Genomic DNA, 19317 nt, shown 5'->3' on the forward strand with positions numbered 1-19317 from the left:
CAGCAGAGAAAACATTTGTAAATTAAGAGATATGAGAGATATGAGAGAAAACTATAACAACTAGGAAGATAATGCTGCAATTATCTCCATATATGCTTATTTTCTATATAGTTTCTTTTTACTTAAGATAGTGCTGCAACTATCTTCCTACTTGTTTATATGAAAATTGATTTTTATCGAAAACAACTATTGGTAGTACATATTAAAAATTTTTCCATCCACTTATTAACCTATATCACATTTAATTTTTACTGACTCAATTCATAGACTTTAAACTGCAGTGATGATAAATATTTTTTTACCAAATCTCATTTATTTAATCGTAATAAGATTTTATCTTATGATCTCAATGATATTTATTGCTACAGTCTTTTCAGAACTCTATCAAATATCATGTAACTAATAACTTCTGTTCGACACCTTGTAATTAGTAATTCAGTATAATCTGGAGTTTAACAGAAAAATAACTGAATAACTTAGAGAATAGCATGAATTATCTTCTAAGAAACTAACAAAATAGAGTTTTGATGAATTGTTTGATTTATTCGTATGATGCTTTAGAAGTCTCCAGATATTAAAGAAATAATACTATACTGAAGTATAAAATTAGGAACCTTATACCTGTTAAATATTAAAAACTTTAAGGCTCCGGGTCTTGACGAGATCGGTGCCCGCGCATTCCGGGATGTTCCACCCGCTCTGATAGCGACCATAACCACAACACTCAAGTCAATTTTGTAGATATTTTCTGAATTCCTGGAAAACTGCAAAGGTGGTATGCCTATCCAAACCTGGGAAAAGTCGTCTGCTCTTTCCCCAGAATTACAGGCCGATTTCCTTATTACCAGTGCTGTCAAAGCTATTCGAAAGGATTTTCCTGGAGAGACTTAGGCGACATTTGGGAAAAGGAGTACGGCCTGAGCAATTTGGTTCAGGGAGGGCCACTCGACGCCCCTCCAACTGGTTAAAATAATCGACAGTCTTGTCGGAGGCCTAAATAGAAAAGCGGCAACTGCAACCGTTTTTCTAGATGTGGCTAAAGCCTTTGACAAAGTTTGGCATAGCGGCTTGCTGTATAAACTCGCACGTACAACGATTCCCTGTCGCTATGTCAGATTGATACGGTCTTATTTACTACAGCGGTGAAAAATCGGTGGCAGTGATGTTCACATACAAAACACGTGCTCCAGCCAGGCAGCTGGAAATCTCAAGAGAGAAAATCCCCTTTGGGAAAACAGTCAAGTACCTGGGAGTAGTCCTGGACAAACGGCTTACCTTAGGAGAACATGTTAAATATGTGATCCAAAGGGCAAAGGCCGTCAGGGCCTCACTATACCCAGTACTGAATAGTGCCAGCCCATATCTACTGGCGACCAAATTGCTCATTTTTCGGCTATACGTCCTGCCGATTCTAACATATGCTTACCCGGTATGGGGAGCTTTATTGAACTCCAGGCTTCAAAAGAAATTAAAAGCCGTCCAAAATATAGCGTTGGGGACGATATTTGGAGCACCGTGGTTCGTCAGAAACGTCACTCTTTGCTACGATGCGGGAGTACACACCATATCCGAGGTGGGAGTGGCGCAGGCACGCAGACTGTTCGGGAGAGCGGCCGTGTCCGAACTCGTCCATCTCCGGGACATCTGCCGAGAGGACCGTACTCCACAGGGTATAAGAAAACGGCCTCATGCCATATTAAACGAACAGCAGCAAGGGACATTGTCCAGCTCTGCGATGTGTAGGGAGAAATATTGAAACTCCCGTCATTCTTGCGTTCCGTTCCTTAAAAACGTTAGTTTTAGATTAAATATTAAAAAATTAAATATTTTTATTAATATTAAAAACATTAGTTTTTCTTAATCTCTTTAAAACCTTCTTAGTTTGAATCTTTTTAACCCTCTAACGGCATTAAGTAGCAAGTTTAACTGTTTAACGGAATAGTAATTCAAAAGAATTGCCGCTGTGAAATAAACCTCAGTATTTATTAACGTTATCGAAAATCATTATTGATAAAATTTACTGTTATTCTGATTTTCGTTAATACTTCTTTCTTGGGTAACTCTGTTGACTAAGTTTAAATTGAAAATAATAATTTATGACTGCGTATCCGATCTATTGATTTAATATTAAGCTAATTCCTATCAAACAACAATTAGGTTTAACTTATAACTAACTTAGTCAGTCATGTGCATTATTTATAAAAAGTATTATTTCAGAATCTATTTAAAAATAATAGTTAAATTAAATATTACCGTTTACATATTACCTACATGTAAATTTTAATACAAGCTCATACAACTATATATAAATATTTTCCTAAATCGTAGGCAAATTTATGTAGTTTAATATTGTCTTATTAACCTTTTCTATAAAAATTATCCTTCTCCTTGTGAATATGTACATTAATTTCCAGATATCACCTAGATTAAAATCAGGATTAAGATGAATTCATCCAGCAGCTTTCTTTGAAGTAGGCTCTATCACTCAATCAAGTACTTTATAAAAAAAAACAAAAAAAAAAACAGATCTAATCAAATTTGTGTCTCGTGTGAGAAGCAAAGAAAGGAAAAATTTGTTCTGAGAAATAAACCAAATTCAATTTTATGCTTCCCAACTCTGTAGGAAACCCACCTTGTGGCGATTCCAGTTGCCACAGTCTACATAATATAATATTCATAATGCAATGATGCAGTAACATTGTGTTGTAAGCTGCTAAGCGTTTAAGTTTATTATTGAACGCGCCATAAAATCATTTTTTGTACAATGTGATATTGTCATGCTCTTACTTCCATGGTATTTTGTTCATTTTAATACTAAGATCAAATTGTAAAAGAAAAATCTCTAATTATTATTATTTTGTTGTATTTAGACATTTTTTTTGTTTTTGTTTAATCTCCGGAACAACCGTTAGGCACTGCTGCAGAGGATAAGATGAATGATTTGTAGCGTGTGTGAAAATGCCATGCCTGACGGGAATTCGAACCCGGTAGTTAGACACTTGCTTACATTATTTTATATTAGGTGAAAGAATTAAAGTTTACTAAAAAATTATTTTTCTGCATATATTTTTTTTTCTAGAGGTAGTTCTGTCAATATAACCCCTTCCCCATTTAGTTTTCCAACATATTTCTCCTTTAGTACTATTATTGTACTTCCAATCCATAATATTATTTATACTTAATTAAAAATATCCTAATTTAATTTTTTATTATATCATTTCATGATAACAATCACATACCGAAATTAAAAACACATTAAAACGTATGAGGTCGCTTCATTTACAACTGCATGTTTCATTTAAAAATTACATTACAGACCTTAAATAAATAATGACCCTATTTGCGTATTAGCATTTTGTCATGAGTGTTGATGAAAGTACTGTCATTAACCTTGAAAATTCTATAAGTTTATATTGACAAATATAATTAAATTTTTAATTTAATAAAAAAAAACAAAGGGTAAAAAAATGGTTTATGAAAAAGTTCTTTTGCTTATTATTACCTAAATGATAGGTTTATTTTCTGATCGGTCACGAAACATAACGTGCGATCAAAAGTAGCATGTGAACTATTACGTTTGAAGTATCATTATTTGTTATTTGTATTACAGACGTAAAGATGAACGGTAGCGGGTAAGTATGAATTATTTATTTGTTATTAAAATATATTCTTTAAAGTTTTCCAAAAAAAGGGATTCGTTTTAGACGAAAGAAGTTATTTAGAATGATTGTGTTGATAATCTTAGGGGACTCTGCTAATTGAGTGTCGGCTCTTAAAGCTGCACAAATCTACATTATTGTAATTGAATTATAGCCTGACTAGGGGTAAAATGCAAGAAGTAAAACTAAAAATGAACCGCACTATCTATAAAACTCTCTATTGTACCTTACAAATCGGTTGTTACATATGCATTTCATTTAAATGTTTTGTAGAATTTTAATACGCTATAAATATGTATAAATTTTAACCCCTAAATACTATCATATTGTTCAAAAATTAAAAACTTAACTTTGAAATTGACAGTCTTATTTATTTATTTTTTTATAATTATCAGATAAACAACGGCCGAACACAGACCATGAAAACAAAGCCATGTTAAAGCAAAAAACTACTCCGTGGATGACACGGCTATACTGTTTCGAATGGTCGCGTTTTAAGTCAAAAGGAAACCGGTGAATTTATTTTGATAAGCTGATCGGGAAACTGAGTTCATTAATTAAAAGTGATTATTATTGCATCATAATAGCGGTAAAACAAAGTTAAATAACAGCATCATTAAGTCCTCTGTAGAGTGGAAAAAATCTGTAATAATTTTTAAAAAAAATATTCTACACTGACCGGTCACGGGGCTTTCAGGGGTAGACTGGCTGGGTTCAGCCTGGTGGATTCAGGTCTGTGCTCTTAGTATAGGGTGCAGGACGATGCCTTCCATCTGTTGTATGAGTGCGCCAAATACGATCTGGAGCGCACCGCAGTAATTTGTCAACTGGGTACCAGTCGCGTTTGACATCAATCAAAACTAGAAGGACCGAGCTGAATGGTCAGTGGTTGCAAAATTTCTGCACTATTTGACTAGGGAACGGATTGCGGAGGGAGTCTAGAGTGCTATTTGGATTTGTTCTAGCGTACTTTGTTTTGTAACGGTTTCTTGTTATTGTTATTTTTGTTTTGTTAGTTATATTGTTTCGGTTGTTTTGTTATTAGTTTTATTTTCGTGTTTTTCCGCGTTTGTGTCGCATGTGAACTCGCTTTACCTTTCCGGTAGGTAGTGATTCAGTTCCTTCTACGACTATAGTTTTCAGTCTTGCTTGACACTAGAGATGTTTAGAAATGTGTTTTGTTATTTTTAGTAATAACAACACAGATGGGAATATCGCTTGTGGCATTCGCATCGGTGGCATTCTGGGCCGAGGCGACTGAAAGGTATCATGCCGAAGCTTAAAAGATTACCTCCGGTAAAGCCCATCAGGGCTAGTTATGGAGAGGGTGGTTGGAGGGTGTCTTCCCTTAGACAATCAGGATGATGGTATCGCGGATAATTTCTCCTAAGACAATTTGGCTTTGCCAAATTATTTTCTTGTAAATTACTGCATGTCGTCTATTGTTAAAAGACCTATTAAATCTCACTTTGTCATCGGTGACGAATGAGAAAAGATTAGTTGTTCGTAGTTAATAGGTCACATTTTTAAAATTATTATGAACTTATCGTTCGGGCGTCAATTCAAATTGACTTTAAAAGGAAATTTTCAAAAACAGGTTTTTGTTTAAACGGGTACTTTTCTTAAGTGTCGGTTATTATCCGTCGTATATTAGTAGGAGTACATAATACATATTTTTCGAAAACTAAATCATTATTATTTAATAAAGCAACCGCTATAGAATAATGTGCTTAATTTGTTTTTTCAAAATGTTAAAACAAAATTCAATTAAATCATTTTAGCATACTATTTTTTCTGGATCAGTAGAGTATGCTACTGCTAGGTAGCATGCACCTAGCTACTATTTTTCCACGTTTCACACACAGTCAGAAAAATCGTTTTTTAGAAATTAATAACATCAGAATTTCAAAAATAAATATTTGAAAAACATCATCGTTAATCACATTTAAAACTGATTTCGAAGTCTTCTTCCTTAATGCTACCGGTAAAACTTTTGAAACTTTAGAAAAAAATAGACAAATGTTCATACGTACAGTTATTTAGATAAATAAAACCTCAGATTGAAGCTGATGTGGATGACGCCTAATAATAGCTTCCTCAATGAAAAAAGTCTGGAAAGTCTGATTTCTTTCCTACTCACTTTCTCTTTCATTTATTTTTGCCATTTACTTACATCTTCCATTACATTATTTTCCTTTAAAATCCGTTTTTTTTAACTATTAAAATTCTTCAATAATTCTACGTAAAAAGCAAATGCTATAAAAGTTAATTTTTAAGTTCGAGCCTTATTGTATAAACCTATCAGTTTTCGTTAAAAATAATAACACTGATAGACAAAAAAAACTTTTTAATGTTTCTCTTAGTGTGATAAAATTTCTTGAATTGCGTTTTTCGTACATTACAGATCTGTAAATACAATTTTTCTATTATCCTTAGTTTTAAATAAATTACGTTCAAAAAAAAATTAACTGAAATGTAGTTAAAGTCAGTAAATTTATAATTTTGCATGGCCATACCTGTGTATGGCCAGGCACAATAGCCTCAGGCACATCCCGAATTAATGTACAATAGTATCGGCTAGCATATTAGTATTCCAATTCCCTTTATAGCGGCTTTCCATCAACGAAACGACTTGGTGGCAACATTCACCGTGTTCGTCACTTACGTCTCTGAGGTTGTCCGGGAAAAAATCCAGAAATGAGTGGAAGAAATTTATTTTCGAAAACATATTACATCCCATAGCTCTGTATGAAGTAAGAAGTTGATTAACAATATAGTGGTATTTATCGGAATTTTGTTTGCCGAAAAAACTTTTGCAAACATCTTTAAATGAAGCCCAAGCTACACTTTCTACATTATTTAACATTCAGTTAAATACATCATCTTTGACCAACTCTCTTACTTGAGGACCAACAAATATTCCTCCTTTAACCTTTCCTTCACTTACATTCGGAAATTTCTGCTTGATGTACAAAAATTCGGGATTATCCTTCTTCATTGCTTTTACAAAACTTTTCATTAGTCCTAGCTTGATATGGAGATGGGGTAAAAATATTTTTTTGGGTTCAACTAAGGGCTCATGAATAATATTTCTCCGATTTCGAGTTAAGTTGTCTCCTTTCTTCCACTCTTTGGTAACATAATGTTTATCCCTAGCTTGGCTGTCCCATTCGCAAAGAAAACTTAGTACAGCTTAACTGAATGCCTAATAGAATAGCTATAACTTTTAAATCACCACATATGTTTCAGATATGTTTTTATAATTTTTTTTTCGGTTTCGAAAGCCCGAAATTTTTGTATTTATTTGAAGTAAATTTCAACCTTGAAGTCTTGATCCTAACAGTTCAGCTTGATTTTTTAATAAGTTTAAATCCCTAAGCAAGTCATTTAATTCACCTTGTGGCTTATTGAAAGATAATTCAAAATCAAAATCATAGTTGTCTTCTTCAGTACTGCCTGATGATTCTTCATCGTTGCTTTCAAAATATACATTCACAGGTAGCTCAGGAACTGGAATAATTTCACTGTGAGGTACAGGCCTGATTGCAGATTGCAGTGAAGGATGTTTTACATCTATGTTTAGATTTTTTAGAAATTCCAGACAAACTCGTTAAACAAAAGTAACAATTGGTTACATGATCTTTTGGTTCACGCCAAACCACAGTTACACCAAATGGCAAACCATTCCGTGTACCTTTAAGCCGTCCTCTTGAATAAATAGAACAATTAGTGCATACTATATGAGATGCCCACGTCTTATCTGATCACCAATTTTACACTGAAAGTACAAACGATATGCATTTTTATTTAAAGGTGTAATGTTTTTTCTATTTGATTTTACGGTAAACTCACCACGTACGTAACAAAAGACATTCACATCATTTACAAAATTTCGAGGCATTACAACACTGCACTGTTAACAAACTTAAGGCAGCAATAAGACTGAACAAAACTAATTCATTCCTAAATCCAGTACTTAATACAAACAACACAGTTGTATTTTCAGCTTCATGTTTTGAACTGCACAGAGATGAATAATCTTGTCCATGAAGGTTCACTGTTCAATATTATATATGATGTCATAATATGTGACTATGATAAAATTTAATTCTTTGTATAATATTGTTTATTTATAGCTTACAAATATTTTTAACAAAGTTAACAAAATTAGCTAAAAATGAGCTAATAAAATACAATATAGGGGCTTAAAATGCCAACTACACGTTGAAAATGAAAAAATCCTTTAATTAAAATTTAAAAAGTTTTCAAAAATGGTGGATGATAGAATGTTTCTGAGTTCATATTCGGTTTCAGCATCAAAAACAGATTAAATTCATGAATCGCATGTTAGGAAACAAAAATTATGTTTATCAGTGTTATATACAGTTGACCTGCTTTGTTGATCTTTGCAATAGTAAACAATTTAAAATTAACTTTGTTATTCCTCTGTATAAATTAATCAAAAAGAATAAATATAGCAACTTTGGAGAAAATGTCATCGATATTGTTTTAGAATGTTTTATACGCTGTTTTCCTAATATACAGGGGGTCCGTCGAGGAAACTGATATAGTTCACAGGTGTATTCCCCTCATCAAAATAATGAAAAACGTTCCCATAAACATAGGTCTGGAAACGCTTCGTTAGCGAGTTATGGCTAGCGAAAGATTTCAAATGAGGTCGTACTGAAAATTTTAGGACGTTAATTGATGAACAAAATTTACGGTTTCCTTTGTTTTTTAACCTGCAAAAGTGAATAAAATAAGTTTCAGTACTGTATTTCCAGTAGTTTTCATGATATCCGAAGTAAAGCTGAAATATGTTGTCTGAAAACTGTTTTTCTTTTTTTGGTTTGCAATACAATAACTTTGTTAAATGACAAATGCGTAAAATTTATAAACAAAGCTTGTAGAGAATTTAATTATAGAATGGTGATCTGAATAATTTCAATAAAAATCAAATAAACATTTAAAAAAAAAAAATTTAGTGAAGAAGAAACAGCGACTTGCACAAAAAGATTATTGAATTTAATTTTGCTTTATTTTTTTTTTAAATTTAATTTTAATACCTTACAGATACTGTTCAAAATGAACTCCTTGATAGTTTATGCAAAATCTAGTGCGATGTATAATACTAATGGAAGCTTTTCTAATAGTATCACGCTCGTTCTTAAGATGTCCAAGCGTTTAAAATTAAGTTCAATAATTCTTCTTTGGGATTAACTTTTTCTGCGTTAACAAGTTCCTTTAAATGACCCCACAGGTAATAGTCCAAGGGCTTTAAGTTGGGGAACCAAGGAGGCCAGTTAATTGGCCCACCTCTACCGATTCATCTGTTCGGAAAACTTAAGTTTAAATGCTATCTAACTTCTTGTGAATAATGAGGTGGTGCAATGTCATAAAGGAATAACATTTGCTGCCCTTTTCAGGAGATAAATCTTCTAGCAGAACTGACAGTTACTTTTGTAAAAAAATCTTTCTACACAACACCAGAAAGAAGATTTGAAAAATAAATGGTCCAATTAACTGATCTCCAGTTATACCACACCATACATTTATTGAAAATCGAGTTTGAAAGTTTGACTCTTTAAATGCATTCGGATTTTCAGTTGACCATCTGTGACTATTCTTCAAATTTTGTATTCTGTTTCTTGTAAAAGTAGAGATTCATCGGTGAATAAAATGTAATGAGTAATATTTCGATTTTCTTGTACTCATCGACAAAAATTGAATCTTAATTCATTGTCACCCGGTTGAAGAGTTTGAACAGTTTGCAAATGATGAGGATAAAAGTTCTCTTTCTTCAGTGTTCTTCAAACTGTACTAGGAAATATGCCTGTTCGATTTGAAATTCGGAGTGCTGAGTTGAGGACTGCGCTGCATCACTGGAATGATATTTTCTTGTTCAAGTACAGGCTGTTTTACAAAACGTTCAATGAAACAAGCAACCGTTGGAAAAGATTCATTAGTTTGTAAGTTATTGAAAACTAAAGAAAATGTTTCGTGAGTGGATATTCTTCTATTCGGAAATCTTCGTTCATATTCACGTTTTGGAGAAATGTTATTTCCATTTCTAAAACCGTAAACGAAAACAGTATCTGAGTCTTCTTGAATTGAAATTTGAATGACATCTTACCTTTTTAAAAAAGCACAAATAATTTATACTTATATACTTTTTTTTTAATCTCCGGGACAACCGTTAGGTATTGTTTCAGAAGATGAGATGAATGATTTGTAGCGTGTGTGAAAATATCATGCCTGACCGGGATTCAAACCCGGGACCTCCGGATGGAAGGCGGAGACGCTACCACTCGCTCCACGGAAGCCGGCTATAGTATACAGATCATAAAAAGCGCAGGTACACTGCCCAAATCACAGTTAAGAGACTATTTATGATTAATAATAAGTTAATTGTTGAACAACTATACAATAATTTCGACTCAAATTTTGTTTCTGAAAAGAACAGTGTTGCCAACATTAGGTTTTCAATTAACTTAAAGAACTTCAATTAATTCAGTTTTCTTGAAATCTAGTTATTGTAGAATGTTTTAAAAAATTTTTATAAGAATTTAATTACCGTAACTAAATACTACACTGTATTTGTTTATTATTAATGTCTTTTTTAAACAAACCAATAAATGATTGCAAATATTTCCAGAATAAGTCATTTCATTTTTTTTCTCTTCCTTCTTTAGTAAAATTTGATTTTTGCTGGACTTATTTAGATTACTATTTTCAGAATTTGATTTTCTGCAAGTTTTGTTAATACATTTTACGCATTCATTTGTCATTTAACAAACTTATTGTGTTGCAAATCTAAAAAAATGGGTTTCAGACAACAAATTTTTCAGTTTTACTTCGGATATCATAAAAACTACTAAAAATATAGTTCTGGAACATATTTTATTCAATTTTACAAATCAAAAACTGTAGCAAACCATTCATTTAACATTCAAAATCATTCAATTAACGTTACAAAAATTTCAATATGATCTCGTTTCACCGGGGGAGCTGAATTCCGGGCCAAATATTTCGCTAACCGTAACTTACTAACGAAGCGTTTCCAGACCTATATTTATGTAAACGTTTTTAATTATTTTGATGAGGGGACTACGTCTGTGAAGTATGTCGGTTTCCTCTCGAAGTTTTTCCTGGACTTTCATAACCTACTACACTCGTGAAAATAATGAAACATCTCATTTAACATGTTCTAAAATACTTCGTTTGCGAGTTACGGCTAATGAAATATTTTACTAGCCCGGTAAAATCAGCTCGTACTGAAATTAAGGAGCAGAATTAGTGATTTCTTATGGTTTTTAACCTGAAAAATCGAATAAGATAGGTCCCAGAACCGTAACTACAGTATATTTTGAGAAATCTAGTGTAAAAATCAAGAAATTAGAGTAAAAACCCCTGTTTTTTAATATTTGACATAAAATAACGTTGTTAAATAAGTAAAAACACATAAAACTTAAAAAAAAAAACACATGTAGAGAATTTAATTCTGAACAAAATGGTGTAAGATAAGTTGAATAAAACAAAGAAAAGTTTGAAAAATTTGAATTTTGTTTAGAAACGGTACATTATTACATTCGTCAGAAAAGTACTTATTTAGACAAAAATAAAATTCTTTTTTTGTGACGTAAAAATTTTGTAACAACAAAATTTACTGTTAAAAAATAAAAATAAAAACTAGAAATTACACAATTGTAAAATAAAAATAAATAAATAAAAATTACTAGATCATAATTGTTTTAATAACAGAATACAGTAAAATATTTGAAAGAATTATTATTTCAAATTTAGCAATAAAGTAACAACAGCTGATCAACAATGAGGAACACAATATTAATGTTTAAATAATTCTGTAAGTTACATTAAGTATATCGATTACTGTAAACTATGCTGTCGTTAGCAAAGGTTTTCTGTGAATTTTAGTTTGAACGTTATCGGTCTGACAATGAAGTAATGCTGTACTTATTTACAACAGAAGAATACCCTGGTATGGTATTCATTTTTGCTGTTTGTAATAGTATATTGCAGCTGCTGCAATATAATATTTTCGCATATTCGCAGTTCGATCAGGATATTGAGAGATAAACAATTAAAAATTTAAAAATTTTTTAATGTAATTATAATTTATTACTTTAAGAACATAAACAATAAGACAAATCAATAATAATGCCCTTCTTTTTTTTTTTTTTTCCCCGACCGGATATCCAATTAAGTATACTCAGTCGGGGAGAGTGTCCTTTTACTCTCAAAGGAGGCGTCCCCCACCCGCCGGCTATACGTCCGGCACGGCAGGTTGGCCTCCCCGGTCTCGGATCTTTTGTTTTACATTGCCTGCCTCTAATCCCCCGCTTTAGAGCCAAGGTCCGGCTATGCCGTCCCCCAGCGCCTCAGCAGGGAACCGGGACTCGGTCTTTGCGCCTTTGGCCTCTAATCGACAGCGCCGACCCCACAAAGAGCCTAGGCTCCCACAGGGACGACCCCGCCGACCGGGACTTGGTCTTTTATTTTAACCCAAACTCAAACTCCCCTGGAGTTCACCCCCTTCTCAGGTACCCACACACCAAGGCGTACAGGCCCTCCATGGAGTGACTGTCCGCCCTACCCTACTGTTTATACTCCCATTCTTCTGTCTTCATCCTCTTTGGCCCGCAGGACCTCCCCGGCGAACCTGCGGAACCATTCCCAGTTCTCATTGTTGCACCCCAACCAGTTCATGAGATTTTCTGGTGTAAGACCATTAATTACTATTTGACCTCTGTTAACGGCCCATCTTGGACATACGAACAACGTATGTTCGGCATTGTCGTTCTCTGGACAATAGATGCACTGCGGGGTGGCTTTCTTCCCGATCCTATACAGATACTGACCGAAAGAGCCGTGCCCCGTCAGTAATTGTGTCATGTAAAAATTGACATCTCCGAGTCTATTGTTATTCCAGGTTTTAATATTAGGGATTAGGCGTCTGGTCCATTCTCCCACTCTGGACCCTGTCCACTCTTCTTGCCATTCTTGTTCTATAATCCCTTCCATCTCTTCTTTCGACATACCGCTGTGTCCGAGGGTTCTGGCTTTTATCTGAAGGTCTATGGGTAGGACCCCGGTCAGTACGCACAGCGCGTAATACGATACCGTACAGTAACTAGCAGCTACACGCAGCAATGCCAGTCTATGGACACTTCTCAACTTCTTTTTATTTCGCTGTATGTTCATTGCTGCCCCCCATATGGGAGCCGCATACAGTACCGTCGAAGTGATAGCCGCGGTTATCAATCTTCGAATAACCATTTTAGGTGTGCCGTGGTTTTGAAATAATCCTCTTAATCCCTTTACAGCAGGAGTAACTCTCCAAAAAATCATATCAATATGCTTGCTGAACCTTAAACTTTTGTCCAGAAGTACCCCCAAGTATTTTGTTTCTTTTACTTCATCAATTCTCTGTCCTCTGATATTTAGATTCACACTTCTTAATGGTCTTCTACCCGAGAGGACCAGGCAACAGGAGCCTGGTCCTCCAGGAGCTATTTCTAATTTGTTATTAGGAGCTATTTCTAATTTGTTATCCTCCATCCGTTCATCTATTGTTCTAAGCGCTTGGTTTGCCTTGTTCTCCAGTTCATTAATATCTCTGTCTTCTACTAATATTGCGATATCATCCGCGTATCCTACTATCGATACCCCTTCGGGGTAGTTCAGCCTGAAGATTTTATCATAGAAAACATTCCATAAGGTTTTTCTAGTCCTCCATGTACCGCTTCTGCAATTTAATGCCCAGATTTTACCTTCTCGATTGCGGTCACCGTGGACCGTCCCTTTCTAAATCCGTATTGTTCCGGATGTAGACATTGTTTTTCCTCTATTTCCTCTCTAAGTCTATTTTCTAACAACCTTTCAACTACTTTTCCCATATTATTTATGAGCGTAATCGGTCTATATGCTGTGTTCTCTTGAATTTGTCCTGCCTTTGGGTGGAAGACTGTTCTTGCTTCCTTCCAGCATTCAGGGAAGCTTCTATTTTGTAGGCCGTAGCTGGCTACATCGACTATTTCCCAAGGTACGATCCTAGCTATTATCTTAATGATGGCCGCTGGGATGCCATCTGGGCCGGGGCTTTTCTTATTTTTTAATTTATTTATAGCTTCCATTATTTATTATTATTATTTATTATTATTTATTTTATACCTCTTTTCGTGTAAATCTTCCTCCCTGGCATTCTATCACCTCTCTATTATATTGCTCCTCCGTTCTGGGGAATAACTTTCTGATCTGCAACGCAGCCGTTTCTTCATTCAGTGTCGGAGCTTGTCTCCCAAGCCGCTTGGTTACTATTTTGAAAGCCCTTCCCCACGGATCAGCATTCAACTCCTCGCATAGTTCTAACCATTTCCTTCTTTTGGCCTGCTTTATGAGGAAGTTAAGCGTCTTTCTCGCTTGCCTATATTGCTCTGTCGCAATGTTACATCCTATTTCCGAACCAACTCTAGCTCGCAACCTCTGGGCCGTCCTCTTGTGTCTTTGCATAATTCTACGCTGTTCCTCTATCTCCCTGGACCACCAGTAGACCATATTATGTTTAATATTATTTCTCCTCGGTATGTTCGCCATCTCTTCTTTAACTATATTTTGGAATATTTCAGGTGTTATCTGAGTACTATTTCTAATTCTATTTGCCGCATTATTAGCCACTCTATACATCTGTTGATCAGACAGTCTGATATTGTTATTTATCTGTCTTATTTCTGGCCGTTGCTCTCTGAAGTTAACAAAGATGGCTCTCTGATCGCTGGCTGTTTCGTCATTAAGAACCATGAAATCAGCTGCATCAGTGCGCATCCTTCCATCAATTATAACTAAATCCAGGACCGATTGATGCCCTGCTTGGTAGGTGGCTGTTCCGTCATTAATACATGTCATTCCTGTCGCTGCCAGCAATTCCTCCAGGAGTTTTCCTCTAGCGTTCGAGGAGACCGCTCCAGCTAGAACAGTCCTGCAGTTAAAGTCTCCAAGGACTACAATTCTCTTCCGAGCTCGTATAATGACTTGTTGGAGGTCAAGGAGTCTGTTCTTAAGAGATTCCCTGCTGCAGTTAGGGCTGATATATACACCTATTATAATCTTATCGCTTACCTCAACAGCAATGAGTCCGTCACCTCTACCATACAGATCATAATCCACATTTCCAACGATCTTTCTAATTGCCACATCACCATTCCCATCGGTCAGCCACTGTTCTCTGGCCGCCAAATACACATTAGGTTCGGTGGCCACCAGGAAGTCCGCTTCGTATCTAGCTGCTATTTCTATGCTCAAATCACTAGAGTCGGCTCCTGTTATTATTAACTAGTATTACTTTAGTCATGACCTTTGTTACAGCACGGGTTCCCGGTCCTATGTGAAGTGGCTCCACAGTCCAGGCATATGGTCGCCTCCTTGCAATCTTTAATTACATGACCGGGTTTACCACAGTTGAAGCAGAGGTTTGAACGGTCCTGGCCTCTGCACTCTCTTCTGCTGTGACCGACATCCCAACATCGATGACATTTCTCTATATCCGTCCGGATGTAGGCCCTGCAACTCACCCACCCTACTCTCAGCCTTGCTGCAATTAATTTCGTTGCATTCCTTTGACTTGTGACCACCGTGGCATTTTTTGTGTTTCCAAATGCCTCCCTTAGTGATATGACCTAAAAGTTTTCTCCTTGTCCTAGTACCTTCTCTACCGCTTCCCTGATCTCTCGCTCAGTAGTGTCGCCTAGCATGTCTTTTACATGAACGACTGTTCTGCGGTCTCCTCTTGTTCTTATATCCACCTGGAGATCCTCTGCTCTGTTCTTCAGCAGGGAAGAAAACTCCCCCGCCTTCTGCGCCCCACTAATTCGGACCTCTAGTTGTTAATCCCTTCCCTGTTTAATTGACAGTATTTCGCCGGCCTCCTCAACCTTAACCTTTTCTTTCATGGTTTTCAACAGATCGGCAAAAGATTTACCGGGGGCCCTTACTACGACCGTTTTACTTTCAACGACCGGGGGGGTTCCCCTTCTTGTTGATGCCGACCTCGACCTTGCCCTCCCTTGTTCGCTCAGGCTGGGGAGTAACATCCTCGGCAAGGTCTTACCCTTCCTCATCATGTATATTACTATTTTTCTCACTATGATGCCCGCTGGACCACTGGGAACCACAAAGACAGCTGACTCCAGCTTACCTACAGCTCTTCGTAAGGTCTTTATAATATGAGAGGCCATTATCTTATCTCCTTCTCTAGAGTCATAAATTACCGTGTACCTAGTTCCGGTATTTGTGATCTTTCCATCTTCGAGGATGGTGGAGTCTTGTAGGATCATTGCCCCAGGTGCCGTCCCAGCATACCGGCTGGATGGCTTTAATCCATTCAAATCGATGAAAAAACAGCTGTCATCTCCTGGTCTTAGATCTTTCTCCTGGGTCAGCCTGTTCATTACCCAGGTTGACCATTGTGTGGGTAATCTGTCTATTAGTTGTTCATCTGTCAGCTCTACATCTAGAATATCTGACATCTCGTTCCTGCCATGACTTTCGGTTTGCGTACTTTGGTCAACTGTGTCTGGAGTCTCATCATTTATTCGTTGTAAATCTTTATAAATTTCTGTCAGCTCCCTCTCATGAGCCTTGATTGCCGTTACACTGGCCTTGCCAGTTAGTTGCCTAAGCTGTAATAGTGCATTACCCACCCTGTACGTAACCTCCTTCAAATTAAGGGGGGCCTCCTCTTCTTCTGATGAGCCTGCTCTCGGCCGCTTGGCGGTTCTCCCCTCTACTGTCTTCCACTTTGCTTTTCCTTAATTTAATCCTGTAATGTCCATGTCTTCTGAGACTTCAGAAACACCATCCCTCCTTCCGGCAGTTCCCCTCGAGGGCCCAGCCTCTGGAGAGGCCTTATCTTCTATTGGAAGCGATCTTCGTCTTCTCATGACTCGGATTCGGAATCAGGGGTTGATTCCGAGTCCTATGATACCCCACACGGGCGGGTGCCCCCCAAAACATTTTTGGGGGGGAAGTAAAATGTATGTGTCCAAATCCGGGGTCAAAAATTGGGGGGGGGTCAAAATATGAGGGGGGGTCAGAAGGTCAGAAATCTTTGGTTTCGGATAGATATTTGGGAATTTTGGTTCTATGGTAAAAACTATAGGAGATATGGAGGATAGGAGTTTGCCCGTGTAAAGTATCGCAAACACTTTGCAAAATTTCTACTAGTACACAGTAAAACTTCTGAAAATTTTACAAGTCCTTGTTTACTTGTATTTCAATGACGTCACGAACAAGTCAGAGCTTGTCGCTTGACTTGCAAAATTTGTCTCTGAACAACCGAAATTAATTAAATTAATTCCAATATCAAAAGTTTATCACTTGAATAATAATAAACAATATTATCAGTCGATGCCAGTTACAATTGTCTATGCCATCCACTACAGATAAGCTACACCCGAATTGAAAACAACACAAGGTACACCACTACTAACTCACACTAACCACTGCGACCAGCAGTCAACTATGAACCTTATTGCCAATCTCAATAAGGCTACTCATATAAAAAATTCAATAAAAAGGTCAGTCCGCAACCAAAAATCACCAAATTATATTAAAACACTTCCGAAAATTTTCCACCGTCAATTCCCAATTCCAAAAATCAGATATAAAACCGTTGATCCGAAAAAAAACAGTATAAGACAGAGCGCACAACAATACGTCCGATTATATTGCAGCTGCTGCAATATAATATTTTCGCATATTCGCAGTTCGATCAGGATATTGAGAGATCAACAATTAAAAATGTTTATGTAATTATAATTTATTACTTTAAGAACATAAACAATAAGACAAATCAATAATAATAATAATAATAATGCCCTGAGGTAGGTAATCCCCACGTCCGGAACACAACATCTACGTTCGGAGCGGTAACAGCTGTACTTATATACAATACATATAGCTGGCTAACGGGGCTCCGAGTAAATTCCTCGGATATGCTTTTCTTTTGACCTGTTTCCACCTTCCGGTCCTCACATGGATTGGATTTTTCGCCTACCTGCAGGATATGAACAATTTATTGATTAGGAAGTGGACACAAACCAAACTTAGAGCTGGCGATGTGGCGGCCAGGGTCAATGTTATTGCAGGTGTAACAGAGACCCTTCCGGTAACATGCCCCCTGCGATGGCAAGCATGTAGCAATGGTGCCCATGTATGTCGGTGCATGGGAGCTCTGAAAGCTTCGGTGAGTAGGAGCCTGGAGTCAGTGCAGAGACTGCGCATCCGCTCTCTGCCAAGACATATGCCGGTTCCACCGGAGTACCGGATCGTACCTCCAAGGTTAGTAGCACTGGAGTGGGGGTGTACCCCGGCGGCTAGCCTTGCTACAGAAGCGATAAATGTTAATGAATATTCCTGAACAAACTAACGTGGCAGAGGGTGCACGTAAACACCCTCGTTTAGAAACCGCCGATTCGCCACAAGCGAAGAGGAAAAAAGTAAGGAGAGTGATAAGATGAGAAAAGATGCTGATAAAATCAGTAAAGATTTAAGAAGAGCTTTGTTTGGAAACAATGTTCCCAAACCAAGATTTTTGGTCATTACGAAACAGAATGGTAACTTCCAAAAGGTAAGTCCATTCTTAATTGCTAGAGAGATTACTAATTGTACCAGTGGTCCTGTCAAGGAAATCCGTAAGACGTTTATTGGATTACATGTCGAAACTATCAACGACATGCAAAACCAGAAAGTCCAGGCGTTGAAGAATATCGGTGAATTTGCGGTTACTGTTCAACCGCATAGTACACTTAATACATCCAGAGGAGTTGTTGTTTGCCGTGATCTTCTTAACTGTACTGAAGAAGAAATAGTGCAGGAAATGTCTAGTCAGGGAGTGACACATTGTCGCAGACTTACTATGTGACGAAATGGTGAGATTCTTCCTTCGGCCTCGCATGTTATGGCATTCAATAGGCCAAATCTTCCTGAAAAGGTACGAGCTGGTATCCATCGGCTTGATTTACGGGCATTTATTCCGCAGCCGAAGAGATGTTTTAAGTGTCAACGTTTCAGACACACTACAGCTAGATGTGAAGCGCAGGAAATTTGCATATGCGGAATGAAGATATATGAGAGTGATCCATGTAAAGACCCTCCAGTCTGCATTAATTGTAAAGGGTCACACAACTGTCGATCTAGGAACTGCCCAGTATACAAATCAGAAACAGCCATTCAGGAAGTTAAAACGCTTCAAAAAGTTAGCTACCCTGAAGCGAAGAATATTGTTAATCTACGTACACCTAGACCATCGACTACATACGCAGAAGCAGCTGCTGCTCCCCCCACATCTAAAATCTAAAAAAAGTTGCTTAATACGATGGCACTAAGTCTCGCGACAATGATAGAAAGAATCATTGATTCCAAGATCGAGTCGATTCATCAGACACAACTAACTAAACATGAGAAGGCTCATTCCCGGACTGACGTCGTTGACATAAGACCCGTGCCAGCGCAGTTTAAAAAACCAGCAAAACCTTCTATTATAACGTCATCAATAGACGTAATGAATAAAAGTCTTGATTTATCTGACAAAGACCAAAAGATAACTCCGACGACGAGTCATAAATCTAAAGATACTGAGACA

At 36.7% G+C, this 19317-nt stretch overlaps 1 protein-coding gene across 1 annotated transcript in view; it reads left to right on the plus strand.

Annotated features, from left to right (window-relative positions):
* Window positions 1-3520: 3520 nt before the first annotated feature.
* LOC142317768 (pickpocket protein 28-like) overlaps window positions 3521-19317 on the plus strand; it is an 88970-nt gene continuing 73173 nt past the window's right edge. Inside the window, exon 1 of the mRNA XM_075354318.1 lies at window positions 3521-3632. Coding sequence (XP_075210433.1) covers window positions 3619-3632 — 14 coding nt within the window. The 5' untranslated portion in view covers window positions 3521-3618. The remainder of the gene's footprint in view (window positions 3633-19317) is intronic.

This window comes from Lycorma delicatula, chromosome 1 (genome assembly GCF_047948215.1).
Source record: "Lycorma delicatula isolate Av1 chromosome 1, ASM4794821v1, whole genome shotgun sequence".
Classification (NCBI taxonomy): domain Eukaryota; kingdom Metazoa; phylum Arthropoda; class Insecta; order Hemiptera; family Fulgoridae; genus Lycorma; species Lycorma delicatula.